General features: G+C 34.0%; 2 gene segments (V, D, J or C); both read left to right on the top strand.

The window, feature by feature from the left end:
• Positions 1 to 533: 533 nt before the first annotated feature.
• On the top strand, positions 534 to 1063 carry LOC107656571 (Ig kappa chain C region-like). The segment is given in 1 exon segment: positions 534 to 1063. A coding segment is annotated over 1 exon segment (357 nt).
• Positions 1064 to 8089: 7026 nt separating this feature from the next.
• On the top strand, positions 8090 to 9488 carry LOC107656569 (Ig kappa chain C region-like; the record flags this gene model as incomplete). The annotated part of the segment is given in 2 exon segments: positions 8090 to 8126; positions 9145 to 9488. Coding segments are annotated over 2 exon segments (357 nt in total), but the record flags the coding sequence as incomplete, so codon positions are not given.
• Between the last annotated feature and the right edge of the window lie 852 nt (positions 9489 to 10340).

Genomic DNA, 10340 nt, shown 5'->3' with positions numbered 1-10340 from the left:
CACACACACACACACACACACACACACACACACACACAAAGGTTGTTGTAACAAATCATGAAAATATTTTTTTTTACAGTGTTGAGCATTTTATCCATCAGAATGGTAAATCTGTCAATAAACATATTAAGACAACTTAGAAATTATGCAAAGTTGAAAATATATGATAATGAATTTAAATATTTTTAATAATTAGGTGTCTGGATTCAGGTTTATTTTTCATTTACACTCCATGGTAGAATTAGGAACATATCAAACTTAACTGTAAATAATATATTATAACTTTTTAAAAGAAAATCATTTTATAATAATTTCAACAAAAGACAATAGAAACCTGAAAAGTTAAAGATCTATAATATAACATTATGAATAATGAATAAATAGTGTTAAATCTAAACATAGGCATATGTGTGATGGCTGGTAAAATGTGTGTTTACAGGCTGTTGCACTTCAGATCTGCTTGATTAACTCTGAATCTCTTAAAGGGAAGTGAAAGACACTCAGAATGACTGACAGAGCTGTTTTTCAGAAGAATGAAACATCACAGTTTCCATCTCTGTCTCTCTTTAGCTGCGGCTCGTCCCGCTCTCACAGTGCTGCCGCCCTCCAGAGACCAGCTGCAGCAGGGTAAGGCTACAGTGCTGTGTGTGGCCAGTAAGGGATTCCCCTCTGACTGGAAGCTGAGCTGGAAGGTGGACGGCAGCAGCAGGAGCTCTGGTGTCAATCTGAGTCCCAGTCAGCTGCAGAAGGATGGACTGTACAGCTGGAGCAGCAGCCTGAGCCTCACTGAGAGTGAGTGGAGCAGAGCAACGACCGTCAGCTGTGACGCTACTCACCCATCCCACAGTGCAGTGACCAAGAGCCTCAACACACAGCAGTGCGATGAATGAAACACACACACACACACACACTGTCCTAAATCAGCCACTGCTCAACAATTAATCTTTCATGCTGTTAGTATATTGCTCTTATATTCTTATGTTGTAATTCTAGAACTGCAATGCTATGAATGTTTTGTTGATCATTTTATTTTTGCTGCCAAATAAAAGCATTTTGTCTTAAATATGGTGCTGAATTATTACTAAAATGTTAAATACTGTACCACTTTTATTGTTTTTTTTTATTTTTTAGTGATATTGTGATTAGCAGCCTGGATATGTAGAGAATATTTTAATATTGAATATATCAGTTACAGCAAAAGAGATATTTATTTTAACATGCCATCTTAATCATTACATTTTAATTTAATAAAATATTTGAGCTGCATTTAATTAATAAAAAAATGTTTTTTTATTATTATTTATTAGTTCAACATCACATTGACAATAATAAGGCTTTATTGACCATTTTTTACTTATTTTACTTCATTACATTAAAATTGGGGCTAATAGTCTGAAATCTTCAAATGGGTGTCAGCAGAGGCGTCATGCCCATTCAAAGTGAGGGGTCACGTGCCCCCTCAGATTTTTTTTGAGCTGTGTTATGATTAGTAGCCTAACTTACAATGTTTTTATTCACATTAACTTTCAATGTTAAATTCACATTAAATATAAACTGTCGTATTAAAAATGTTATGGTATGACACCCATATCTGTTAATTAAGTAAACAGAGGTTTTTATGCATAGTCAATAGATTACATTATTAGGTTACTTTGACCATCGCCCACTATAGATCAACATAATCTAGGTGAGAATCAAGATATTTCATGATATAGTTAATGCATTTGGAGATGTTTCGAATAAAAAGGAAAAAAATAAATAAAACATAAGTGCTGTTGTGGCTGCTGGGTTTCACATGACAACTCCCCCCCCTCAACTCGTGCCCCCTCAAAAATAATGAGTGCATGACGCCCCTGGGTGTCAGGATTTAGGCATTTAAACAGGATGAAAAAAAATGATCTGTTCATAACAGAATCATAGACAGAAAGTGTAGATTGATTAAATATTCTGTTCATACTGAGAAATTTATATCTCATGTAATAGAAATTAGTACATAGTTATTGAGTACATTCACTGTGTCGTCAGACTGAGGGAGGTTTTTTGCACAAAGCTGTTTCACCTTGTGAACACTGTTTTAGAATAAAACCCCATACAGTAATAATCTCCTTCATCCTCAAGCTGGACTCTATGTATGTTCAGCATAAATTCATATCCAGAATAATTTCCACTGAACCTGTTTGAAACTCCAGATGCAAGGTTACTTGTTGAGTAGATCAGGAGTTTAGGAGCTTTTCCAGGTTTCAGCAGATACCAGCTCATGCGATAACCAATTCCAGAAGATGCAGTGCAGCTGATAGAAGCAGAATCTCCTGCTTTAACAGACAGAGACTCAGGAGACTGGACCTCTTGATGAGACACTGAGAGAGAGATCAAAAGGTAAGTGTTACATTTAAATACATATTATGAGATATTGACATATTTTATAAAAATATTTGCAATTAAAAAATGAAAAAGCACAGGCTTTGCAAACACTGTAAAACAAATTCCGTAAAATTTACCGTAAAAAATACGGTAGCAACGTTTTAGGTTTTACGGTTTTAACTTAAATTTACAGTTAATTACCGTATTTTCATTAACTGATATAATGTTAATATACCAACCTATTGAAGTACTGAAATCTGTTTTGCACCTTTGTAATACACTGATAACCACCAAATGCAGGTGGTGATGAGAAAGTCACATGATGAACCAAAGCCCATCACAAGCAGCTTTTAAATAATAACATATATAGAAGGTGCACAGTGTCATTCACACAAAAACTAAACACCATCATGGTAACAACACACATGAAACTGAAATAATGCAATAAACATTCATTTAACAACATTCGGTGTAACACACAACCCTAATATACAAAACTGATAAGAAAAAACTAAGAAGAAACATAGTTATTTCAACAAAAAAACAGCAAATTTGAAATGTAACGCAGGGAATTCTGGGAATGTCAGTTTATGGTTATTCACTGTAAATTATACGGTCTTTTTCACTTCCAAAAACAGTATACTACCGTAAAATTAATGTCCAATACACGTAATGTCCAATACAGTTTTTCACCGTATGTAGTAGGGGAATTTACCGTTAACCATTTAACAGGTTTTTACTGTAGCATTGTTACAGTCTTTTACCGTTAAATTCAAGGTCATTTTTTTACAGTGAAGATAAATACCAAATTCCCTGACAATGTAGAAAAATAAGTTTTAACCTTGAGCAAGCAGACCCAGTATAACCACAATTAGTAAAAGAGACATGATTGTGTTGTGTGTCTGTGACTCTGAGGGACTGAAAACACACCGATCATCAGAGTTTTGTGTGTGAAGCAGTAAACATGCAAAACACTCTCCACTCTACAGACGCCTGTCAGGAAGAGTACAGAATGAATTAAGTTGAATAAATGCTGAATTAATCACATTATAAATGTAAACCAGGTGAAAAAAATAGACAGCATTTTAGAAAATCTTTTCATATTGCAGATTTTGTTTTGAGAAAAATTGCGTTGTGAAATCAATTACGAAATTCCCTAATATTTCATTAATAATAACTAAATAATGGAGAAGTATTCAAATATGCATCTACAAGAAGACAGTTTATGTAAATGTAATTAAATCTATATCATTATTAATACTGTATTATTTGTATTTTTATTTAATTTTGTGTAACACAAGTCATTTCTATGTAAGGCGTACATTTGGGAAATTATCTAAATAAAGATTTGTTCAAATTATGCTGCTGTTCTTTACATAAATATTAATTATTAGCTAGAATGTGAAATTCACTTTCATTTCATTGGCTTTGACCATGAGCTTTTCTTTATCAACAGTGAGTCAGTGAGGTGAATAATGATCTTCAACATCAACATCTGCAGAAGCTCAAAGCTGCAGCGCGGCAGTCTCACACAATGAGGTTTATTATTATTCTTATTATTAACAGACAAAAACACAACCATACACCATTACAAAAAGTTAAACCAAAATAATATTAAAGTCCAATAATCATAACAATAACAAAAATAATAATTCTAAAAATGAATGAAAATAAGATTCTCAGCCTATCATGAACCTCTTGACATAGCTATTTGCCCCTCAGCCCATCTCATACAGTAAGTAAACCAGTTATTCAGTGAAAAGGAATGCTTATTAAAATACAAATCTTCCATTAAATATAATCTCTTGTAAACTGTTTGGCAGATGTTCCATAACAGGCCCCCACATGTGTTCAAACATGGCACTATCTCCCCTAACCACTGCAGTTAGTCTCTCCATAGGCGATATTCTGAAGATCTCTCGATACCAGAGGGAAAGTGATGGGGGTGTAGAGTAAATCCACTCATTTAGAATGCATTTTCTAGCAAGTAACAGAAGCTTGTCACATAGTTGAAACCAGTTAGCAGTTAAAGCAATGTCTTTTGCTGGCAAACCAAGTAAATAAAAAACAGGGTCCTTGTTAAATGTTATTTTAAAAATATCCCCCATCTTCCGTTTTCCAATTGTCAAACTTTAAGTTAGGTAACACCTGTCCTCCATTATCTACCGGCAACTGTAAGATTTTAATCTTAACCCTAGGTTTTTTCCCTTGCCAAATTAATTTTGAAAACCGAGGAGTGATGCTTTTAGACTGTGTGAACACCCAGTCTGTGGTGCCAGAGACACCTTTGTCATGTTCACTCTGACAGTAATAAACTCCTGAATCTTCAGGCTGGACTCCACTGATGGTCAGAGTAAAATCCATGTGGTTTCCACTTTCACTGCCACTGAATTTGTGTTAATTTCGTTAACGAAGGCTATGACGAAAATTTTTAAACTTTTTCCCATGACTAAGACGAGACGAAGACGAGACGACAATAAGGTCAATAAACGATACCTAACACTATATCAACATGCAATTTCGTTGACGAAATAAGTCGAGGCTAAAATGTATTCAAAAAGATAACAACGTTACCAAAAACCTCTTTTTATTTTCGTCAAAAAAGGAGACAAAATGTTATTGCAGACTGCTCTATACACGCCTCTACTACGCAAGTTTACATGAGCGGCTGTTTTCATAATGTAGACAGAGAGATTGCATAAGTCTTTGGTGTTGATTTATATAATAAAAAGAAGAAGAAGAAGAAGAAGAAACACCTGAAGCTCTGTCTGATGTGTAATAGACCAGGAGTTTAGGAACTTCTCCAGGAATCTTATGGTACCAGGACATGCAATATTGAGAGTTATTTTTTGTATTACAACAATCTAATGCTGGTGTATGATTACAGTGAATAGTGACAGTCAGGATTTGAAGAGTTTGATCTTCAGATTGAGTCAGAATCTGCCCCACACATAACCTGAAGAGACAAAAAAACACATCATACATGTCAAAACAAATAAATTAAATTTTAATGATAATATATATATAATCATGTAAACTGCTCATTCAGGTAAAAAGCATGCACATAAGAAAGAATATGTGTGTTTATAATATACAGAATTTACATGAAATTAAGCCTAAACTACATCTTGATCTCAACACCTGTGGAGTAAATGAGCTTAAAGGGGTCATATGATGCTATTTTAAAGATCATTATTTTGTGTATTTGGTGTAACAGAATATGTTGACATGTCTCTTTGGATTTGAGACTTTAGTCTTTGCAACTTTACAGATCTTCTTTATGCACCAAGAGCTTGTAACACTTCAAAGAGAAAGAAAAACTTGAAATCGCATCTTTTTAAGATATAAATTTCTATATACTTACTCCAGGTGCAGGTTGTGAGTGTCCAAATAATGATGGCTATTAAAGTCATGTTTGCTTTAGGATCTGTTCATGAAGGAGAGCTGTCAGTCATAAAATCATAAAGTCACAGATATAAAAACCTCCAGAGCACTGAAGCATGCAGTTCAATGCAAAGTGAATTTACAATGTAAATGTTTTTTCTGAGAACAGCAACCTCTCTAACTGTCAAGGAACATATTTCACTTGATAATCTGGCTAAGCCAGATATTTTTTTTTAAAGGGGTCATATGATGCTGCTAAAAAGAACATTATTGTTTCACTTTCACAACGAAGCACACCAGCGTCTTCACGACATGGCTGCAGCGTCAACAAAACTACAGTGAGACTAAAAGTTACGCCTTCTTTCTTTGCGTGAACATTTGGGCGGCGTTATGCAAATCTTCCCACATAGTGAGGTAGATATGTGGGGGCGTGTTAGAACGAGCCGTTTTAGGTAGGTGTGGCTGACTCTGAACTTTTATAAAGAATATCTCTTTGGATTTGAGACTTTAGTCTTTGCAACTTTACAGATCTTCTTTATGCACCAAGAGCTTGTAACACTCCAAAGAGAAAGGAAAAATTGAAATCGCATCATATGACCCCTTTAATGATTCCTTCATAAAGACAGGCAATTTTTGTCTCCTACTTGGGATTTAACATGCAGAAAGATCCAGTGTTCTTATCAACCTATAATTTCCCTATATTTGTGCCATAGTTTATGGCTAGGGTTAGGATATGTTTCTTTGGCACACACATTGAATTTTCCAGAACCAAGAAATGATGTTCATCCAGGAACAGATGTTGATGTCCAACTTCACATACTATTTAAATAACAACAACTCTACAAAATTAAATAAAAAACTGTTACAGGTTTGATAATTACTTTTATAATATATATTATGAAATAAAGTATAGTGCATAATAGTGTGGTTGTGAGGAGCATGAGTACTTACATTTTAAAATTGAAAATGTAATTAAAAAGATAATTATTGTATGTTTTGATTGGCTGAATTCCTTCATATACAGAATAATGTGATGCGTTTTATACATGCTGCATTTAAACTATTTTCAGCCTCTGAATCTGCTTTTGAAAGTTGTAGAATCTTGATAACTGAGTCAAAGATAATTGTTGATAATTGGCCTAGGGCATTTCTTTATTTATATTTGTTTCAGCTGAAATAATGACAATTAAAATTTCATGAACAGATTGAATAATTAAAATCTTACCCACTGTTTTAACTGTTGTTTAAAATGTTACAAATTACGGCACCTAGCCTGAAATTTTTATAGTTCTGTGTTATTAGCCTTTAGGATTAAAACAATTAAAAGGATAAATGTGAGAATATGTTTGGTCACAAAAACAGGCACAATATGTTTGTTCAAATTTCATTCATACCTAACTAGTGAGTAAGACTAATTATGATATTGATATTGTGAACTTCTCAGCATTCTCATATTCTCATGGTGTCTGACTGAGGAAAGTTTTTGTACGATGCTGTTTCACTGTGTGAACACTGGACCCTCATAAACCCCCATACAGTAATAAACTCCTGCATCCTCAGTTTGGACTCCATGTATGTTTAGTGTAAAATCAGGTTCAGATCCACTTCCACTGAACCGATCTGGGACTCCAGGTTCAAGTGCACTGGCTCCATATATCAGGAGTTTAGGAGCCTCTCCAGGTTTCAGCAGATACCAGCTCATGTCGCTTCTGACTCCACTGGTCCCAGTGCAGCTGATAGAGACAGAATCTCCTGCTTTAGCAGACAGAGACTCAGGAGACTGAACCTCTTCATGAGACACTGAGAGAGAATGCAGAAACAAATATTACAATACTTTAAAATACAAGCAAACAGATATTTACATCTGCTATAAAACCGTTAAATTAAATACACTACAAAATAAAAAACAAAACACAAATTCCAATTTTTGAACAATAAATTCCCACAGATTTTTTCCCACAGGTATTTTTGTACCTTGAGCAAGTGTCCAGAGCATTAGAATAAGATAAATCATTGTTTCTTATGTGTGTGTGTGTGTGTGTGTGTGTGTGTTACACACTAATAATCATCAGTGGAGTTTTAAGCGCAGTGTTCAGTTAATATGCAAAACATTTTCAAAAACACATTAAGATGCATCCTGGAATTTACCACAAAATCAATAAAAATACCTTTTGCAGCATTTTATTAATTAAAAATGTATTTCTATTTTTTGATGTGACTGAATTAAGCTAAAATGCATTATTAGTTTTAGTGTCAGTCTTAAGGGCAATGTCAGTGTTATTGTGAGTGTTGATGTCAGTGTCAGTTTTAGTGCAGGAGGTTTTTTAACAGCCACTGATTGGGTTTGTGTCACTGTGGAGGAACTCGACTCTCAGTTAGAAGTAAGTAAATCACTGTCTATTTCATAAAATATTTATATAAAAAAAGAAAACCACAGAACAAGAGATACAAGAACAAACTAGGATTTTTTTAAAAATCTGAAGATTTTACTTTGTGTAACATGACCACAATCAATAATTGATTGATCTAATTGGTAAATTATAATTGTTAATATATTCTTGATTTCTTTTATGTGTTTCACATGAGAAATATATCTTACTCCAGTTTCAGACGTCAGTTACATTACTCTATAATTGGAAACTAAACAAATATACAAATCTAAATATATTGTTATATATCATATTATAAATCTAAATGTCTAATGAAAATATTTTTTTCTTTTATACTTTGATATTTTAATATTGAAACAAAATACAAAATCGTACTTTTCTGTGAAATATTTATTGAATAAAATACAAAATCATTTTCTTTTTAAAGTCTGAGTATATTATTACAAATCATAATCTGAAAGCTAGATATTTAAAACCATGTACATTTTAGTCTGATATAGTTATACATCTTGACTTTTTTTTTTATTTACACTAACCTAATGCATTAGCCAACTAACAATGAGCAATACATTTGATATGGCAATCATTAATCTTTATTAATGTTAATTAATAAAAAAATAACTGTTCATTGTTAGTTCATGTTAGCTCAGGTCCATTAAACAATATGAACAGATAAAACTTTTTTTTTTGTATTAAATGTTGAAATTAACATTAACTAAGATTAATAAATGCTTTTGTAGTATTAGCTCATCTTAACTATAGTTTTCTAAGGTTAAAGTTAACAAATGAAACCTTATTGTAAAGTGTTACCATATATTATAATAAATACGGATTGTCTAAAATCTAAATATTATGAGTCAGTAAATGTGTTTTTACGGGCTGTTACACTTCAGATCTGCTTGATTAACTTTGAATCTCTTAAAAGGAAGTGAAAGACTCTCAGAATGACTGACAGAGCTGTTTTTCAGAAGAATGAAACATCACAGTTTCCATCTCTGTCTCTCTTTAGCTGCGGCTCGTCCCGCTCTCACAGTGCTGCCGCCCTCCAGAGACCAGCTGCAGCAGGGTAAGGCTACAGTGCTGTGTGTGGCCAGTAAGGGATTCCCCTCTGACTGGAAGCTGAGCTGGAAGGTGGACGGCAGCAGCAGGAGCTCTGGTGTCAATCTGAGTCCCAGTCAGCTGCAGAAGGATGGACTGTACAGCTGGAGCAGCAGCCTGAGCCTCACTGAGAGTGAGTGGAGCAGAGCAACGACCGTCAGCTGTGACGCCACTCACCCATCCCACAGTGCAGTGACCAAGAGCCTCAACACACAGCAGTGCGATGAATGAAACACACACACACACTGCCCTAAATCAGCCACTGCTCAACAATTAATCTTTCATGCTGTTAGTATATTGTTCATATATTATTTGTTACAACTGCAATTCTATGAATGTTTTGTTGAGCATTTTATTCTTGCCAATTAAAAGCATTTTGTCTTAAATATGGTGTTAAATTCTCTTTTATATTAAACATTTTAAAACAAAAAACACACATGAAATACCACTTTTATTCGATTGTATTTGTTTATTTTAAGTATGTGATATCGTGATGAGCAGCATCGAGCATTTGGCTACATTTATTTAACATACATATATATTATGTCAAAAACTAAAATAAGTTATTTGAGAAATCATAGTGACTATAAGATGACTTTATTGATTACTTCTAGCTTATTTAACTTAGATTACATTCAAATTAGGGCTAGTGGTCTGAAGTCTTCAAATGGGTGTCAGGATTTATGCATTTGAACAGGATGAATGAAAAAAAATGTTCATTATAGAGTCATAGACAGAAAGTGTAGATTGATTACGTTCATACTGAGAAATGAATTTCTCATTTAATAGAAATGAGTTCATAGTTACTGCATGAGTGCATGCACTGTGTCGTCAGACTGAGAGGGAGGTTTTTGTACGATGCTGTTTCACTGTGTGAACACTGTTTTAGAATAAAACCCCATACAGTAATAATCTCCTTCATCCTCAAGCTGGACTCCATGTATATTCAGCAAAAATTCACATCGAGAATAATTTCCACTGAACCTGTTTGAAACTCTAGAACCAAGCTTACTTGTATAGTAGATCAGGAGTTTAGGAGGTGTATCAGTGACTCCGGCAGGACTGAACACACTCGGATCATTTTGTGTGTGAAGCAGTAAACATGCA

Source organism: Sinocyclocheilus anshuiensis, unplaced genomic scaffold (genome assembly GCF_001515605.1).
Source record: "Sinocyclocheilus anshuiensis isolate Anshui unplaced genomic scaffold, SAMN03320099.WGS_v1.1 scaffold1393, whole genome shotgun sequence".
Taxonomy (NCBI): Eukaryota; Metazoa; Chordata; class Actinopteri; order Cypriniformes; family Cyprinidae; genus Sinocyclocheilus; species Sinocyclocheilus anshuiensis.
Note: the sequence above shows the minus strand (reverse complement) of the source record. Positions and strands in the feature narration are given on the sequence as shown.